At 45.4% G+C, this 19,930-nt stretch overlaps 1 protein-coding gene across 2 annotated transcripts in view; it reads left to right on the forward strand.

Moving 5' to 3' along the window:
• CABLES1 (Cdk5 and Abl enzyme substrate 1) overlaps positions 1-18,836 on the forward strand; it is a 55,046-nt gene extending 36,210 nt beyond the window's left edge. For both annotated transcript variants that reach the window (XM_027451947.3, XM_027451946.3), the window contains 6 exons: positions 2,012-2,111; positions 3,606-3,762; positions 4,787-4,890; positions 12,794-12,900; positions 13,795-14,002; positions 15,582-18,836. In XM_027451947.3, coding sequence (XP_027307748.1) covers positions 2,012-2,111; positions 3,606-3,762; positions 4,787-4,890; positions 12,794-12,900; positions 13,795-14,002; positions 15,582-15,722 — 817 coding nt within the window. In that variant the 3' untranslated portion in view covers positions 15,723-18,836. The remainder of the gene's footprint in view (positions 1-2,011; positions 2,112-3,605; positions 3,763-4,786; positions 4,891-12,793; positions 12,901-13,794; positions 14,003-15,581) is intronic.
• The last annotated feature ends 1,094 nt before the right edge of the window (positions 18,837-19,930 follow it).

The raw sequence follows: 19,930 nt of genomic DNA on the forward strand, positions 1-19,930 counted from the left end.
GGGCTTGTCCCAGGTGGGGAAGCTGCCCCAGCACCCCTGGGACAGTGCTTTGTAGCCTGCTGTTACCAGCAGTTCCCCACAAGAGAAACCATAACCTGCCCCAGTTTACAATCCAGAAAGGATTTGTTGTTATTTTATTTAGCTGGCTCGGTCACAGGTATCCAGCATGAGCTTTGCTGAGGCATTTGTAAAGTTTGCTGTAGTAGGAGAGGGAAGAAAAATCACTTAAAAAAAGAAAAAAAAGAAAGAAAAAAAAGAAAAATCATTCTCCCTGCAAAAAAATTGACTAGCTTGCTGTTGGGCTTCGTGACAGGGAACTCAAAAAGGATGAGCTGCACTCACCTAGGAATCTCCTGTCAAGGGTTTAACAATGTCTTCTGTCAGCGGGGAGAAGAGGTGTATAAGCTGGGATGATCCTTTTCATTTGAACATTGATAAAAAAGTGAGGGTTGGTTTGTACTGATTTTCCTCAAGAGAGTGAGTTAAATTCTCAGTTTTATGGGCTTTTCCACAAACAGTGATGTTTTATTACTGTTTTACAACACAAGCAATATATGCTACCTGCAAATTTAAGGACAGATGTAGAGAGGACTTCTACGTGGCCCTTACAAAACACTTAGAATGAGGGAGAATAACTGCAGTGTTGCTTACAGGGTCCTGAAGGCAGAGGTTTCTTTTAAAAACAGAAGAAAGATGGGAAAAATAGGAGGATTAGTCTTGATTGATCTCCGGCTAATGGGCAGGAATCATTCCTGTGCATGCTTACACTTGGAGCTGCCCCTGATCTCTGCTCCCAAAGTGATTTCTCCTACGTCCCCAGAGCCACTCTGGTTTTGAAAAGCTGCTGAGCTGACTCTGTAAACGATGCCAGATTTTCACTGAATGAATTAACAAAGCTATCCAGCCTTCTCTGCTAATTGCACGGAGGAGTGTCTCCGTGACTTGTTTTCAAAGCTGTAAGGGCATTATTTCTTCCCCTGTCTTTGAGGAAGTGAACTAAATTATCCTGATATCGCCAAAGATAATGCAGATTTTTGTTTTGATCTGGGGGCTTCCTCAAGTCACGTGTTCATTTCTTAGATAAGACCTGCTGAAATGGTTACTGCTTAGCATGTATCTCTAGAAGAAATGGTTCCTTCAAGCATGTTGTGTGCAAAAACAGGGAGGCTAATCTGCTGCCTCTGACAGAAGGTTATTCTTACCTAATTATTTGTGCAGCTTCTCAGGAATATGGTATCAGGAAAGAGAATGATGCTATGACACTGTGCAAAGCGAACCCCAGTCAAGAAATCAAGAGGGATTTTTCTAGGAGCGAGGTACACGATTTATTGGGAACTCACTGATTGCCAGTTTTCGGAGAAATAAAATGAGTGGCAAGGTTTAAAGTGAAGACAGGGAAACAGGGCTTGCAAAGAGAAAGCAGGAGCTAGCCCAGCAGTCAGGTGAAGAGCCTGCAGGGCTTCTCCAAGCCTCCTGTCAGCATCTCTCGCACAGGTTTTTAAGCATGTACTTGGACCTTAGCAGAAATCATCCAGGAAAATACCACAACATAAATACTCTGGAGTTGCATACAGTAGCCATTTGCGGAACACAAATTTGCTCATGGTCTTTTTTATCTTCACTCACATCCATGATGCTAAAGCATGGGATACAGACTGAGGATCAGTCCTCCTAAAGCCCAGGTTTCCATCCTGAAGTGAGAGGGAGAGGTGGATTTCTCCTGAAGGCCTCCAGGAGCAAATTCATTGAGCTTTAGACACCCTCCTGCTCTTGGGGGTGCAGAAATTCCTCCCAGAGGTTTCCGTGGGCAATTGCTTTTCTGCATGACAGCGTGGAGGCACTTGGACACGTGTTTTAGGAGCATCAGTATATTAGATATGGTGGTTTATTGGATCTCTTGTCTGTGCTTTGCACTGGTAGATTTAGGATTAATGCTGCTTCCATTGCGTGGCGGAAAGTGAATAGGATGTGCTTCTGAAGAGCTGTCTCTGCTCTGGTTTCTGTTCCCCAGGGATATGAAGTTGGATGGTGGGCGCCAGTGCCATTCTGCTGGAGTGTGTCTGAAGGAGATCATCGGTCTTGAAGGAGTGGAGCTCGGAGCAGACGGCAAGGTGGGGATACTTCGCTTCCTTCTCCGTTAGGGAAAAACATGGCATAACCCGGAACAAGCACAAATAATTAAATAAATTACAATATTCAGCATAACACAGCAGTTAAATCACAGAATGTATGAGCTGTAAATAAGATGAGCAGAAATTCAAGGGGACCATCCTAGCTGTCAATGCAAAGCACTCAGTTTCCTTGAAGAAACCTGCCTCGGGCAACGTCTGAGTCTGTGGAGCATTACTAAATTGGTGTTCCCCTGGCTCTAGCAGGAGGTATCAGCACAGAGCATATTGTCAGAGGCAAAAATAATTTCTGGTGATAGCTGCAAGCTGTAATTCTGCTGGCTTTCAAATTTATTTAATACAATAAATCTCACTTAACATTGCATTTGTCCGAAAGAGCAAGAGGACACTAGTATGAACCTGATGAGCATGTCAAACCCCAAGAGTGCATTCATTCGAAATGGAATAAGCAATTATGATTTCTGTGGGGAAAGTGATCCATTTTAAACAAATCTGTAGAGAAGAGATTATTTTAATCACATACGAAAACATTTATTTTTTTCCTGAAAACCTGATTTATGTTTTGTCGTTGTATTTATCCAGTCTGCTGTTGTTTCTGGATTTAAAGGCTTAAGGGCCCTAGGTCAACGCTGCTGCACGCGGTGTGCTCACCTAACCAAGTGACAGTCCAGACCCCAGAGAGTAAATTTTTGAGGACAATCTGTCTGCTTATAAATAAATTAAAGCTCGCGTGTTTTATTTGATACTGTTTCTGACCAGCTTATAAACCAGTCTGGAGTCTGAGACTCATTTTCTTCTTCATAATACTGTTATTTTTGGAAAATAAACCTAGGAGAAGCAAGACATAGTCTATTTCTGGCCAAGCATGCAAGCAGAGAATTGGTTCACTCTGAAAATAATTTTGTCACATGTTATTCATTCACACTGAGTCCATGCTGGCAGGTAGTAAATGATCTCCCATAACCATTACCATTAACTTATGACACCAACAAGACTGTGCCAGACCAAATCCTAAAGGACAGAAATACCACAGAAAGTGCTTACGTTAAGCAGTGTTCAGGTGATTTGCCTGTGGCTGATCTGTGCAGAGGGACCCATCCAGAAGAACGCCGTTTCAGTAAAGAAACAGCTGAAATCTGCTGCAGGGAAGGCCCAGTGAAAAACCCGACGTATTTTTAAATCTGACCCTTGAGTAGGATTTTGTAAATCCCGTGTATTAGAGCTCGCGTGTGTGTTTGTAGTTTTGTTTTGCTGAAGAATTAATGCATTGGCAAAAGCTTTTTTTGTGTGGATAAAGTGACTACACTGAAGCAAATGTAGGTGACTAGTGTTTATTCATCTGTGCCTAACTATCAAATCCAGAAAATCCCCTGCTAATTTGGTTTCCTCTGCCTCAAACTGGGATGCCCCAAAGGGATCCTGCTGCGGCTGAGCTGGGCTGATAGTAACTCTCTGTCCATTCTGACTTTCTTTTAGACGGTTTCATACACACAGTTCCTATTTCCAACCAATGCTCTGGGAACTCGGAGGAACACAATAGACTCCACCTCATCCTTCTCCCAATTTCGCAATGCAAGCCATCGTAGCCTTTCTCTGGCAAGAGCTAACAGCACCCAGGGGAGCATTGATGCAGGTAACTTACCAAGAAGCTTGTTTTAATAGCCTTGCACACCCTGGCAGTAGGCAGCTATTATCACAGAACCACAGAGTTGTAGGGTTGGAAGGGACCTCAAGAGACCATCGGGTCCAACCCCCCTGCCAAAGCAGGTTCCCTAGAGCAGGTTGCACAGGTAGGCATCCAGTTACGAAGGCTTTTTGGTGGAGGCACGCCATGTTTTAACCCCTTTGATGCTTAAATTAAGCAAAATGTAGTCTCTGGGGTAGGTAACACTGAGCTTGGAGTGCCCTTTTCCACGCTTGTTGCCTGTTTGCTCAGCAAAGCTGGCTTACAGATCATGGAAAGTTGAGTAAACACAATCGCCGGTCCCTTGTCATATTGCCAGCCCCTGATCCCGCTCAGCATGCCTCCTTGTGTAACTGGCATTGTTTGTGCCTCCCACAGAAGGCTCATCATGACTGCTGTTTGCTGTGGAAAGTACACAATGGCAACACGATAGTCATAAGCTGAAGGTGTAAATCGTACTTGTGACCTTTAGGAGGCTGGACGGGGCTGTGTTTACAAAACCGGGCACAAAACATACGCCAAAGCACTATATGCTTAGGATACTTTGGCATATTAAATGAAACAAATCAAAACATCTGCATAAACATGTGAGAGCTCATTTCTGGGAATAAAAGTCAAGAAAATTTCCCCACTCACTCTCCTTTCACCCTGAGCATGGCAGGGTACGTGGGATCTCATTTGTTTGGCAGACTTTTGGACTGTGGCTTAATTTTGGGGTTTTATATAATTGTGCACTTCTCTAAGCCCTAAGTTCATACTTCCCAGGTAATTCATAAGCTTTAGGTCCTCTGTATCTTTGCAAGTTCTACTATTATTGAAGTACCTAGAGTGACATACACAAAATTTTTCGACTCTTTCAATCAGCCAGCACGAAGATCATTCTGTGCATTACCACTGAACTTGTTTGCCAGTTAACGTTTACAGATTTCTTGATGTAATTAAGAAATGTTATTTTTTTGCCATTGTTTTACAGGCAGTGACCTGGGAGACTACGTGGAATATGACCCCAATCTTTTAGATGATCCCCAGTGGCCATGTGGCAAACACAAGCGGGTTTTAATATTTCCTTCGTATATGGTAAGTGATACTCAAAACGAGGTGGTGCAGCACAGATAGATGTTCGTAACAATATTTAGAAAGTTGAGGTTGCATTTGGCTGCATTTTAAGAAGATTATTATTATTTTTAATCTACTAATAACAGCTGTTTGGAATGCTTTGTTCTCAATGACAGTTACTTACTGGGACATGTAAAAACAAACTTGTGGAGGTATTACAAAAGTAAGTGCTTTTATTACTGCTGTATTTCATAAATGTTTTAGATGAAAAGCTTGTTTGAACAATGCACTCATTCTCTCTCGTTCAGAGGAAAATTTATACTTCCTCTAATTGGCATCTATTACAAAATAGGAGAATGCCCATTAGGGTTTTTCTGAAGTCATGAAACTGTGTTGTGTTTTGATGCTTATCGTCTACTCATTGGAGTAGAACCTCAGTGTCTCGTAGAGCCTTTCTTTCCCAGATATTTATTTCATCATGGGATAGTCCTTCCTTTAATTGCAGCAATTATGAGCAGAACCTGTATGTTTTTCACCATATCCAAAGCTTATAATACAACAGACTCATAACCGTTCCCTGATCTCAGCCCTAACTCGGTGTTTGCTCTGGTGAGAGACTTCTGTAGCCTTTTGGCAGTTGTACCAAGCCCGTAGGATTTGGTCTGCTATTTTAGCAGAAACGTAGCAAGACACAGCGCAGTTGTATGTGTGGGGGTTAAATTTTCAAGTGAGAAGTTTAGTATGCCCTCTGCTTACTTTCAGCCAGCTTTACGTTCAGGGTTGGCAAGTTATTTTTGGCTGGCAACCCACAAAGCGTCAACCCTTTATGGCAGCCCCGTCTGGGTAGGAAAATATTTGTTAGCTTTTGACACGGTTATTGTCACGGACAGGGAGCTGCCTTCCTTCAAATAGAAACTCCTTGTTAACTGGGATCCAAAAAGAAAGTAGTTCTAGCAATCGTGGTTGTGACTCCAACCTTCTTCAGGCTGGAAGTATGCTCCAAACAAACAGTCCGAGTCCTCCAACATCGCCCAAAGTCAGTGATGCTTGGCGTTGAGGTGGACGTGGGCAGGTGAGTCAAAAGGAGAAAGCCGGGAGAGCTTCCTGCAGGGGAGCTCTCTGCCCAGCAGCGGGTGTGTGCTGCCCTCCTTTTCCGTACGCTGGTTAACCACAACATTTTGAGGCCCACGTTTCAGCTTTTATTGCAGTAAGCTGACCGGGCTTTCCCCTGTGGCGGAGGTATGACTAGATATATTCAAGGCGAAAAATGGACTTGAAGGCTAATCCTTAAAACCAGTGGCATTCTTTGCTCCTTCTCAGAAGGAAGGCACTAATCTGAGGAAGGACCGAAGGAAACGAAGTGCTGTGTTTCGTTTGGTGGCGGGAATAGCTGGCATGTGCCAAGAGCTCTCTTGTCCAAGGTCCAAGATTTCGCCGTGACGCAAGGCAGGAGCTGCACAGCTTGACAGGGAACCAAGGAGTGGGTGTTTGTTCCTCTGCGCTCGGCTGAGGGATTTCACAAGCGGCTGGTGCTGCCTTCAGCTGAGAGAAGGGAGGAAAGGTCGTGCCAGAGCGTCCCTGCAGGTTTAAAAAGGATTTTGCAGTTTGGGCTGCGAGTAAGGGGAGCTTAAGCATTGAGCTGGGTGATAGAGGGCCACACTGCCTATGCAGAAGACTTCACTCGCATCCATCTTCCTAGACACAGCTGGAGTTCCCCTTCCCTGCAGCTCACATCAGTGTGAACAGGAGCGTAATAGTCTGTAATTTCAAGGCATTTTCCTCCCCAAATACAAAACCCAGCGTATGCTGCAATTAAAGCAAATTGCAGTCTGAGGGCAGCGAGAAACCTGTGCTATTTTTTCCTGGGCGGTTCACAGCCATCTTGGCGTTAGCAGACTCCTGCAAAGCAACCAAAGCATTGTCGACCTACTGTACACACAGATCCAAAGCAGCAGCCTGCGGTCCCGAGGGGAACACAGCTTCAATTCCTGCCTCCCACGGGTGCCGGAGCAGCCGAGAGCATCTCCAGTGTGAGCGCCGTGCGTGGAGAGCTGCAGTTTGTAATTAAAGTTCCCTTACTTGGCCAGCATTTTGCATTAATGTTTGGCAGCTGCAAGCCTGTAGGCTTTTTTTCCCCCCTCCTTGTGGATGTCAGAGCAATTAAGGGGGCAAGGTGTGTGACAAGAATCTGAACAAATGGTGTTTTAGAAGAGCGAGGCTAGATGCTGACACCCAGGAGCCCGACGTGTGCTCTGCGGGCCAGGATTGCTCCTCTGGTAAAATGCTGTTGAGCTCTGCCTGAATTCTGCTTCACTAAACATCACAGGCTTTACCCGAAGGTGCAAGACAGCAAAAATGTGTGGCCCTGCTTGGATTTTGCTCTGACATGAGCACGGTTTGCACTCGAGCCTGTGAGATGGGCAGTTTCCTCCTTTTTTGTGGAGCCCAAGGTTATTATCACGTACATGGACTTTATGGGCTTATAATTTTCATGAGCTGAATTAGCCCTGACTTGCAGAGCGTTTGGAACTGCAAGTCCTTGTTTCCAAGGAAAAGCAGAGCTTCCTCTTTGAAGATAGCTGTGGGGAAGAAGTGCTTTTGCTTTGGTCTTTTTTTTTTTTTTTTTTTTGCAGTGAAGTCCCTAGCTTTAAAGGGTATGCACCTCCCGGTAGCATTTCTAAAAGAGATACCCACAAACAGCCTGATGGGGAACAAATCTGAAAAGGCAGCTTTTTATTTTTTTCTAGCACAAACCCCACCACTGCTATTAATTGCATTAGTCGTGTTCAAATTCTGTTGTACCCCAGAGAAATTGTTTCCCTTTATGTTGTCCTTGTAGGAGAGGCTACAAGCTCTGACACAATATAAACAATAAGAGGTAGAAGAATTTGTGCTGGAGGAGGCAGGGGGGAGGGAAAAAAACATCATGTCATGGTTAACAGATGTCTTCCTGGCTGACACTGCTAAAACAGGAATTCTTGCAGATTCTGAAATCTCTCCAGAATAGGAACTTCCACCAGCTACCAGGCAGAGCAGTGACTTCCTTGCTAGTGTTTCACGTCAGCCAGCGTGCAGCCAGCATCCTCACTGCCTCCCTGCATTCCTGCAAGCAGAAGCAAACAGGAGGAGAAAACCCCCTCTGCGGCACGCGTGAGGATGACCCCCACAGCTCTGGGTTTTGTTGGTAATACAAAGACACAGGAGCATGTTCAGCTGGCTGCTGCCCGCTGCCAAAACTTGCAGAAAAGGAAGAAAAGCCTCAGATCGGTAGCATCTCGACTTTGTGTGATAACATCCCTGCAATATCCATCTATCTATGCCCAAGGGATACCCTTGGAAATTGGGTTTGGGTCCTTAACGACAGTTTCAGCGCATTGGCTTCATTATATCAAAACAAATCGACATCTACACGCTGCTAATAAGAAAAGCATCTTGCGGGGGGCTGCAGGGCTCTCACTGCCCATCAGCCCGCGTTTGCCAGGCGCAGCACCCGTGTCAGGCACAGCCGAGCTGCGTTATTAAATATGAGTCTTCCAGCGGGATTTTAAAATTAGAACTGCTCGCTGCTCCATCCGTGCAGGCTAACAAAAGCCCTGCATGATGATCGAGCACATTTGCCTTCTCGCTCCCCCCTTACTGTCTTTCACAAGGAGCACCAAGGTCACAAGTGCTCCACTACAGCAAGCGCCCTTTGATGTCGTCACTGCAGGCTTCAAGCCGCTTCCGGGGTTTTAAATTAAGCAGCATCTCCAGATTGCTTTCTTATCAGCTGCTGGCCTCGTACCCAAAAGTCTCAGGGAGCCGAGGAGCACAGCGGTGGTATATATTCATATTTAAAGCCAGGGCTGTATGGATTGGATGCTATACTTGGCTGAGGCTGCAGTAAATACGTAGTTTGAAGCAATGACACACTGTATTAATTGGGGATGCTTTCAGGGTGTTAACTGTGTAAAAACAAACTGGCATCACTCCACGTACCTTCATTCAAAGGGGCAGCTTTGAGGCGATTTGCTTTGTGGAATGCTAAATATTTCAGGTTAAGTCCCTTGGATGTCAATTACATCTTCTCAGACGGAGATGGAGGCATCCAAGGCTAGGTCATCTTTTACTGGTAAGGTGCCAAAGCAGGGTTTGTTTTCAGCAATATTTCATCTTGCCAGTCTTTCCAACCATTCCAGGCATCCTGCCTCCTCCTGTATGTAGGAAACCATATATGCAGCTTTCCTATGAGAAAGCAGCTGCTCGAAAATGCGTGTGAATAACACGCGAGCCTAACCTCCAAGTTCAAAACTGCCAGCCACGCAGAAAGCGTGCAGAGCGCAGGCTGCAGCCCGAGCATTCACCACGTCAGCCAGGCATCCGTCAGCTACCATATATCAAAGCTTTCATTTGTCTTGTGCAGCCTCCATCGCTGAACGAAAACACACATTTGCAGATCTGTGTACAGAGGACACGGGCAGAGCTTGCAGAGGAGCTTTTCTGAGTTCTGCAGTGAGACGTGTTCTGTGCAAATCAGCTGCGAGAAACAAGACAGACGGGGCTGGATGACAGGAGCTCCAAACACTGGAGATTAGAGTGTTGGAGAGATGATCGGGCGCTTCCCAGTGCCTTGCTGACAGCCCTGGAAGTGCAAACTGCCTGCCTTCTAGGGAACAACGCTGTATGTAATTGGGTATATTTGGATGGAAAAACGCCGTGCTCCCTTTTAGGGGATTATTTAAAACGCCCTCCTAGAATTTGGAGCATCGGTGTTGAATGAGGTAAGGCAATACCAGAACGATTCCAGACAGACAGAGCTCTGCTTACAGGGATGTCTTTTCCTTGACACTAACTCACAGGCAGCCCAAGAGAAATAAAATTTGCCTAAAGCAGAGGAAGAGTAAACGCTGAGCAGCAGAGAAGGTGGCAAAACGATGACTCGGGGTCACTGAGCACTCCCGTTTCAGCAGGACGATCCCAGCTGGTCCTCGTGGGGCACCCTGGCCTTGCTTTTGGCCTCGCACATGGGCTGGGGTTTCCACCAGCCCGTTCTCTTTCCCTCTCCACGGGAAAGGGAGCAGCAGAAGGTCGGTGCTGAGCCGCTCGTGGGGTGCAGGAGGGCAGCTCCAGCAGGAAAGGACGGACAGAGGGTGCTTGGGCATCTCCTTAGCTTCACAGGTATGCAGCATGGCAGCAAGAGGGCTGCCCCTCTGGTGTGCAGAGCCCCAAATACAGTTCTCCTACAGGCACCAGCTGAGAAAGGGGCATCCCGCTGCTCAGGGGTAAGTCAGGATTCTGCAGCAGCTGCCAAAAAAAAAAATCAGGGGAAAAAAAGACGAAAAAAGAAGTTGCACAATTCCTTTTCTCGAGAATAAGGGCAGTGAGTTGAGCTCTCCAGCATGGCACTGACAAGACGAGACAGCTGCCTGAGAGCCAGTGTGTTCAAACATGCTGCTGTTATCCTGTTACATGAATCAAAAACAGCACACACCAGCTTTCATCTGGATTTCATTATTGTGATTTATATCGCAGAGACTGCTGTCTAGCAGGAAGCAGCAGCATTCGGAGTTGGAGGAGGGGGGGGAGATCCTTATCGCCAGGACAAAATTGACAAATCTCTGCGGTTAAAAATAGCTGTACCTCGTTATCATTTTCAGTTTTAAGCCGCCTGCTTATTCTCAAGACTCTGAATGCTTTGCTTTAAATAAATTAAAAAAAAAAAAAAGAGGGAACATCTTCTAAAAAGATTTGAGCTGAATCCTGGCAGATCTCCTCGGCGTAGCCAGAGGAGTCCCAGGTAAAACCAAAGATCCCTGCAGAGCAGCAGGTGGGGCACCCAGGGGGCTGCAGCAGGAGCCCAGGGCTCACCCAGCCACTCTGGAGCCACTCGGGTGCATTTGTGCTGGAGGTGAAAGCAACCCAACCCTGCCATCCTACAAAATCAACAGGGGATGCTCGGGTCCTCCCTCCACCAGCAGCTTTCTGCTGCAAAGTGGTTTCTTTCCTGCACACTCAAGTCGTGTTTTTGTTTTTTTTTGTGTGTGTTCTCCTCTGTGCAAGGGGAGATGATTACCTGGAAGGAGCCGAGTGTAGGTCTGCCAAAAAAGAAAAAAAAAAAAGCCACGATGGCTTTGTGGGAGATAATTGAGATAAAACTAAGGAGCTCTGTGGTAACGGAGAGCAAACAGCGGGCAGTTAAGTTTGCGGTGAGGCATGAAATAAGGTATAGTGCAGCCTCGCACGGTAGCACCAAGCCTGCTCTTTCTAGGATTGCCCAAGACAACCAAAAAAAGTGCTGATGTAACTAAAACCATCTTTGGATTTAATAGTGGGTAACCTTTGTGTGCTCAGCAGCTCCTGACTCTGCAAATAAGTGAGGCATGGACCAACGTTTCTGTATTTTGAGTAGCAAATAGCACTGGTCTAAAGCATGCTGTATGTCTTTTTTCAGTAGTCCTCTTACAGCAGTCCTAAAGAGGACCCTTTTTAATACCACAAAGAACTCCCAGCACATCCATTTAAGTGTCAGAAGCACCCAACTTGCTGGTGATCCTCTAGCAAAAAAAAAAAAATCTCAAACCCCCAAAACCAAGGAGCAGGCAAGCAGGAACCAAAATCCCAGGGAAAGGAATGAGAGGAAAAAGAAAGAAATGGGTAAGATTTTCATTCTGCAGCTCTTGAGGTCTGAGCCCTGCAGGCTGCAAGCAGAGCCTCCTGCAAGCAAATGACTTTCTGAGACACCCAGGCAAAGTCTTCTGTGTGCATTCAGCCAAATTCTCCCTTCCTTCTACCTTTAGCAAGACTGAAATCAGGCAGAGCCACACATTCAGGTGAAGCCTTTCCCTTCTGCCTCAGGTACAACTGGCAGCCTTCCTCAATAGGACAGAGCTTTGTAATAAATCTTCCCCTTTACTGAGCAAAATCTGGACTGGCTCTTGACGTGTAACTGTGTCAGAGGGGGCTTGCAAGCATTTATACCTAACAGCAGGCAACTTGACGTGCCCAGCAGAATTACCTGCCAGGGTGTCCCGGGGGGCAGTTTATCTGGACAAACGATGCTGTTCACACTGCAAGGCAGACAGCAGGATAGCCCTTGTTTTAAAACGTGTGTATGACTGTGACGACTCCCTGTGGCTAGTTGGTTTTTTTCCTCTTCATATCGGCATGTTTACCTCAGATACTGTTGTGTGTGTTGCCTTTTGCTCCTCTTCATGCTCATTTCTGACCCAGCCAAGGACGTGATCAGCTACCAAGAGTTGTCCAGTTGCTCTCCGGAGCCATTACACTCCGTCCTCCCCAGCCCTTCCATGTTTTATTATTGAAAAACTTTGGCTGAGGGAAATTCTTCAGGTTGTGACAAGAAGGAGTAGGGATCTCAGTGTAAAGTAAGCAAACTGTGCACTTCTAATACGGTCCTAACTCAGTATTTCTGTCCGGTTCATGTGTAAGTTATGACAGCATTGCTATCTTGCACTCTACTGATTTACCCAGGATTTAGGCTAATTACCTATTTTATCACAAATGTATAGCACAGTAGTCAGTAATTTGTACCAGCAGATCCTTTGAGGAGTGTGTTTGAGACTGGCAATATGCTGCAGAACCACACACAAAATCTGGTCATCACGTTATTGTGTTGACTTGTTTTGGCATAACAAGGATTGTCAGCTAGGTTTTATCCGCCCACATTTGGCATAAACTCCTTTGCAGCAGTGTTTGGAAGTAGTGAGGTATGTGTTGTTTGGGGTTTGTGCTCAGCACTCATCTCAGATTTCAGGTCGCTTGTTCTGACGGAGCGGTCGCAAACAGATTGTTAACTTACTTCAGGCTTATTTTTCCCCTCTCTGAAATCATCAGGCATTCGTTTGGTATTCCTTGCTTTCGGGGACTGAGTGATCTGGTTTGTTACACACTAAAAGAATGATTTTCTCTTGGCCTTGTGTTACAGACCACAGTCATAGACTACGTGAAGCCATCAGATCTGAAGAAGGACATGAACGAGACCTTTAAGGAGAAGTTCCCTCACATCAAGTTAACCCTCAGTAAAATAAGAAGGTACGCTGCAAAGCTTGCTATGGCAGCCATGTGGTACAGCTGTCTCAGGGCCATCACTGTTGTACGTGAAGAGACTCACAGCACTGACTGACCTTCCAGGAGCAGAGGTGCAGAATAAGTCAGATGGTTGCTTTGATTAGTGGGCTGAGTGAACGAGATAGGTGAAGGTACAAACGTGTACCACTGAGGTGTCAAACTCAGCATCTGAGAGGATATGAGCTGGGCTTGCACTATACTATCAGATCCACAAAAGTAACATTAAAAAAAAGAATCTTGAGTATATGCACTTAGTTTAAAAAGAGCCTGAGGAAGGAGGAATGTTGATTGGTTCAGAGAGCATGGCCAGAAGCAAAACAAGTGATCAGTTTCACAGCGAAGTTTTAATATTTCATCACAGTTTCCAGTGTAGCAGGCTAGACATACTGCTTCACTGAAGTAATGATGATTTCATTTGACTGAAGTGGCCAGGATACTGATTCTCCTTGCTCTGTAACTGGAGAGCTCTGTGCTACGTAGCAAGGTTGGGTTTGACCAACCATAACCAACTGCAAAGCTGCGTATAGATCACAAGCACTCAAATCTGTTGTTACTAAATAATTTGTATGTAGCTTAAGAGTTCTGATGAGATATTTTTATTAAAAGTGTCAAAGCTTTACAGTTACTTTTATACTTTGATGCAACTGCCTATTGGGGAGGGGCAGGAAGGGGAAAGATGAAGTCAAAACATGCAGTTAAACGTGTCCCTGAAACAGAGCCTAGACACCTGCCCAGTAAATTACATTTTTCCTTCTCCTTTCCATTTGACTAAGCAGGAATCTCTGAAATAATGACTCTTATGGTAAAAGGAGAAATGCTTTAACATGCAGTTCACACTTGTCTGGTCTCTTTACTCAGCTTGAAGAGAGAGATGCGCAAGCTTGCTCAAGAAGAATGTGGTTTTGAAGAGCCCACGGTAGCCATGGCCTTTGTCTACTTTGAGAAGCTCGCTCTCAAGGGGAAGCTGAACAAGCAGAATAGAAAGCTTTGTGCTGGAGCCTGTGTTCTTTTAGCAGCCAAAATTGGCAGTGACCTCAGAAAACACGAAGTCAAACATCTTATAGATGTAGGTATCCATACGTTTCCAATGCCCCTTCTACATTAAGCACCAGTGTGTGTTATCCACAAGCCTGCTTATCAGTGGTCATGCTCTCCTCTAGGTTGCCAGCTCTAAAACTAGCTAAACACATTCCTTTATTTTACATTTGTGTGGAAGCAGGAGAGATCAATGTCACAACAGAGGACTAAGAAACTTGTTTGACATGATTGAAGACCCTGCTGTCAGATACTGTGACGTTTGAGATACATCTGACCGCCATTCTGTCAATACAAAAGTTAACTTCCAGGAAATTCATTTTGCTTTTAATTGCATTTTTAAAAGTGTCAGTGAAGACTCTCCTTTGAAACGTAAAGGTACATACTAACTAGAGGAGGCACGTAATAGACTACCAGGTTGTATTTTTTCATCAAGTGAAGCATTTGGTCAAGAGGATGTGGCTTCCATTAGACACTTCATCCCAACTTGTTTTTTGTAAAGGAAGATGTTTGGTCTCTAGCCACTCCATATTAAAGAGTTAAGAGACAGAGGGGTGTGTTATTCCATAGTCCATTTGCAAGAACTGAGATACCAACCTGATTTAATGCTACAGAAAATCAGTGAGGTAGCTGAGTACAACCAACCTCAGTTCAAGAGGCATGGGGCTTGGCTGGGGGCAGAACTGGACTCACGCCCTTCTGCCACAGCCAGAGAACTGGTTTGACAGTCAGTTTGTTAGGATGCCCTTCAAATAACGAGATAAAAATAAACCGAGAAGGAGTTGGAAGATCTGGCCTCATGCTACTGTGAAAGATTGGTCCACCCTTAAGTCACATTGAGCTTTTCATTAGATCCAGTGGGCAGAGATGCAGCAAGCCCAGGAGGTCATAAGAAATTGGGGGGGACAAGTGGGTGGTATTGAGAATATCCCTGAACAGGTGGTTGCCTTCTTCTAGCATCCAAATCCAGTGAAAACAGCAGACCAGATGGGAGGTTAAGTCCATTACAGCAGAAAGTCAACTATGAAACCCATCTCGTCTCCCTTGACGATAGTAATTTTTAGTATATACTCTACTTACAGTCGTTGCAGATGACACCTTTTGCCTCTGAGGTATTACAATCAAATGTACGTAATTGTAGCATAAATAATTGCCCTAACAGGGCCTTGTAACACAGCCTAATGCTGAAAAGAAAATCCTCGAATGGGTGAAATGACAAGAACAGCACATCTGGCTGAACTTGGTAAACAGCCTCCCCAGTAAGAAGCGGGTGCATCTGATTCATCCCAGTAGTTCATCACCTGCTGATCAGTAAGGGAAGGGGGAATACGAAGCAACATGAGACTGTGTGGTCATGAGCTGCTGCTCAGCACGTTTAGGTCAGCTAAAAGTCTTGCTGAACAGTGTGGTGGTAAGGATCAACTCTCAGAAGCAGAAGCAGAAATCCTCAACTATCATTTTCAAAATCTAGAGCCTTGCAAGCCCAGCAAGGCAGATGCTTGACAACAGCAGCACATGCTTATTTCAATGTTTTTAATAATGTCATTTGTAAGCAAGTACTAGGAAGTCAAATCCTCATTCACAAAAGTCTTTTTTTTTTCCTGTTGCAGAAACTGGAAGAGAAGTTTCGGCTGAACAGGCGAGAGCTGATCGCCTTCGAATTCCCAGTGCTGGTGGCCTTGGAGTTTGCTCTCCACCTTCCTGAGCACGAAGTGATGCCACACTACAGACGCTTGATCCAGAGCTCCTAGCACTGGCTGCCCTCCTGGGAAGGGGCTCTGGACTGTTCCCACTCGGCTCTCTTGAGCTGCAGTTACTACTGGAAATGCAAAATCAGACTCCTAACACTTCACTCTCTCCCTTTCCAAACCAGTTTTTCCAGCGACTGATAGGAGACACTGCGTTGACGTAAGACTCTCAGCTTTGACAAATTGACGTGTCGTTACTTTCTCAGAGCAGGTAGAGACTGAGATGTTGGTACACGGTGAACGTGCTGAAACTGGGTGGCAACTGACCCTGCCTGCGGGGACTACAGACATAAAAGTTACCTGTCATCAGTCAGACAGAGATACGAAGGGCGTCCTTCATTACCACCCCTCCCTCAATCACACAAACCCCGAAAGCCCACGTGAGTGCATTCTCATAGCGCTTTTTCTACAGACCTGCTGCAACTTACAAAAGGACTCCCTGACGTTGTGAAAAAGCTTTTCAAAGAGGATATCTTCACTGTGTCAAAAAAAAAAAAAAAGAATGTGCCAATCTATTTTTGTATCAGCAATTGAAAGTGCACTTTTTCCTGTGGGGTGTTTGTGTGTGCATCCATGTGTGTGTGCGTGCGTGCCACTGGCCTGATCTCGGTGCAGGTGGTTGGCTCAGCGTGGATCAGTTACTGATGGCGAAGATCAAGGCGACCTTCCGTGTTTACTTCTTGAAAAACATAACTACTGGAAAAGTGGTAAATGGGATCATTTTTGGACATTTTTGTTTTGTTTTGTTTTGGTTTTTATTGTTTTAATTCTCTGATCTTTCCAACATTTTACCTTTGAAAGGATGACACTACTATTACGAGAGAAGGATCAGCAACTGACCATAAGTTTTCAGTCGTGTTTGTGATAAAGACGAAAGCATTAGTATGAGATTTCCATGTCATGTTTTTTAAAAAATATCTTGTGTTAAGCCACATGCATATTTTTAACCTTCGCACTTTTCCCACTGTGGAGATGGTTAGACTTGCACTCTGTAGTGTTGTATTTCTGTGCTCTATGTTAGAGTGCGTAATAAGCACATTTATTGTGCTGTATCTTAAAACAGTGTTTTATTAAAAAAAAAAAAAAAAAAAAGTAGGGCTCAGCAGTATAACAGGTGTCTTAAGGCTCCAACAGCAGGGGCATCAGCTGTTCAAGTTTTGGTTTTTAACGAGAATTGACTGTGCAAAACCTAAAAACCCGTGCCCATTCGAGTTAAAGGTCCAGTTCCTTTAGACATTTCAATACTGGAGTTTTACAGGAAAACTTCTTGCAGCTTCCGTGGCTCCGACGGGACACCCAGAAAGCCAGGGGAGCTTCAGCCAAGCTCCCCGATGCCACGTGCACCCCGTGCTCGCGCCGCGCTGACGGACACCGTCCTGTCATTGTTGCGCGGTGGGGTTACGCCTGCCTCCAACCTCCTCTTGTGCAGATTCACTCAGTAACAAGCCTTGCCCTCAACATGCCCCGCACGGATCCAGTGAAGTCAGATGCTTACACTGATGGTATTGAAACAAACAAACAAAAAAATCTCAAGCAGGAGATTTTTAGCTGAAGCCTTACCTCTCTAAGTCTGGGAGTGCTTGCTCAGAGTATGGAAAGGGCTTGTGAGCAGAGCGTAGAGAAGTGGGACATAGCAGAGGATGTAAACACACTAATGCTTACTTTCTTTCGCTTTTACTTTTAACCGGTTTTATTATTTCCTTCAGTTAGGCCAGGAAACATCCAGTTTCTTTACCAGTTTTGACTCCTTTAAATTCTAGTATGAAAAACGCCTGCATATGAATACTCTATAGGATCTGGAAAGGTTGTACGAAACGTGTCAGGACAAACGGGAATTCGCTTGATGCTGTTGCTCTCCCTCCATTTTAAGGGGGAGGGCCACTGGGCTGGCTTACAGTTATTGCTAACACTTGCCTAATTATGATCAGATACATTCCAACAGGATTGGGGGGGGTGGCCAAAGAGAGAAGCGTGCACCTCCCGCCCCGGTGCAACTCCCCAGGCTGCTGCAATCCCTGCGTCGCTCCTGCTCCCTGCTGCCTCCCTCCCCGGCAGCCCCGGAGGAGAAGGGCCCAGAGCCTGCAGTGCTCAGCACCTACAGCTGCCCCTCGGCTGATTCAGCCCCGGGCAGTGGTGTAGCTGGCTGGGCTGCAAAGCAAAACCGTCAGCGGCTCTGCTACGAGGCCCTCCCACCCCTGGCTGCATCCCTCCCCACCAAAATCATGTATATACATTCAAGATTTGCTTCTGATGGCAGAGATCTGTTCCTAAGAGCGACCACTCGAAGCTAAGTGGAAGCTTTACCTTTCTGTAAAGGCTTCCGCGTTTTGCTTTTGAGTCTCGATTTTTTATTTTTTTTTTTATGTTGCTTTATAGTATTGCAGGGAAAAAAAAAAAAAAAAAAAACACAAATTGTGATTGCAAGATACAGACTAAAGAATGACAGTCTTACAGTAGTCTTTAGAGACGCTATTGAATCATGCTGTCACCTCTTTTGTCTTCTGTGCTGCTACCCGACCCTGAGCTACAGTTTACACGGATTTCTGGGAGGAAATCTGCTTGCTGGAGACTTTCTGCTTTTTGGTTTCGTCATTTTGGGGGCGGGAAAGGGTTTGGGAGTGCTGTTGAGTTACAGTTTGAATGTGGAATGAACACTTCAGATGGTGATGATGTTGCACTGTTCACTTAGGGAACGTATATAAAGCCATACGATGCTAGATCTCAAAGCACAAAGCTGGGTCAGTACAATTGTGGTTAGGACAATGGGCAGCATTTGCCCCCCCTTTCTCCCCAACCCTTGGAAAATTCAGGCTGAAGCGACAGAAGAAATCTGTACTAAACAACAACAAAAAAAATTGATTGTTTGCCTTTGTCTTACATGGTAATGAGTGTTGATTTACAGATGATTTTAGGTTCAACTTTCAATAGTGTGGGAAATGATCCATTCCATATCACTTGTTCTGTTTGGAAATTATCTACCATACACTCTACCATGCAGAGTTTTTTTCCTTTTTCTAAAAAAAAAATAAAAAATAATAAAAGTTTTAAAAAAATTTGAAAAGAACACTCTTTTCCACCAGTGACAGTAAGTAAAATTATTCAGCTCTCTCGTCTGTATGTGTCAAGTGGTTTTGGTTTTTGTCTTCCTCTGGGACATCAAGGTACCGAGCAATAAGCCAGCGGCACGACTGCCCAAGGGCGCAGGGCATCTCCTGACATTCATCTCCCTGCGCGTATCCCACTTCCAGGATCTTTCCTCCAGCCCAGATCACCCTCTGATGGCCATGTGCAGAAGCACGAGGCACAAGCCGGCCCCCAAGCATGATGTCTCACGAGGTGAAGTCTCATGACCCTTGTTAATGGGAGAAGTTGGGGTATGCCACTCACGTTTAGCCCAGGTATTACTCAAATGTGTGGCCAGCCCCATACCAGGCGTAGCACAGGCAGCAGGCTGCCAGAACTGCGATTTTGAGCACTGGACCCCGTTACCTGCCACCAGTTTATTCAAGCTGTCCTTGAGCTTCCAGAACAACCCACAAACAGGCAGTGGCTTCTTTGGGATAGCCTGCAGTGTGCTTAAATGAAGTATCTTTATCTAATTGCTTCAGCCACGCAGCACAGAGCCCACGGGCTAGCTTCCCTGGAAGGAGCGAGCAGTTTGCTAGGAGAAGATAACACCTTCCCACAGTGCTAGTGGATTTTGGCACCCGGTGCCACATTAAAAACACAGAAACAACATTAAAAAAAAAAAAAAAAAAAAAAAGTTAAAAAAAAAAAGTAAAAGTTGTTGAGAGAAGCGAGAGACTGAGCAATCACAGCAGCAACGCCAACAGCGCTGCTCGAGACCGAAAGCTGTCCCAGGTTGCGCCTTTGGGGAAGGGGGAGGGAGTGTGGGAGGAGGATCTGGACTGGGTTTGCTCTTCTGGCTGCCATTTTAAACTCCGTAGTACAGAGGAAAGAAGTGAAGGGGAAGGAGAAACTTCAGATGTGTCCTTTCAACGAGGCTTGCACGTAAAGAGGCCTTTCTGAAATCCTGAACCTTGCTCCGGCTGCACGGTGAGTTCCTACAGCCAGAGCAGTGCCTCGGCCTACAGGACTTCTGGTCCTGGTGAGCTCAAAAAGCCTCTCTCCATGCACTATAAACCAAAAAAATGAATAAATAACCTTGTCCAGAACCAGTGGCAAATGTCAGGACCAATATTGAGAGCCAC

The sequence above is a fragment of the Anas platyrhynchos genome, chromosome 2 (genome assembly GCF_047663525.1).
Source record: "Anas platyrhynchos isolate ZD024472 breed Pekin duck chromosome 2, IASCAAS_PekinDuck_T2T, whole genome shotgun sequence".
Taxonomy (NCBI): Eukaryota; Metazoa; Chordata; class Aves; order Anseriformes; family Anatidae; genus Anas; species Anas platyrhynchos.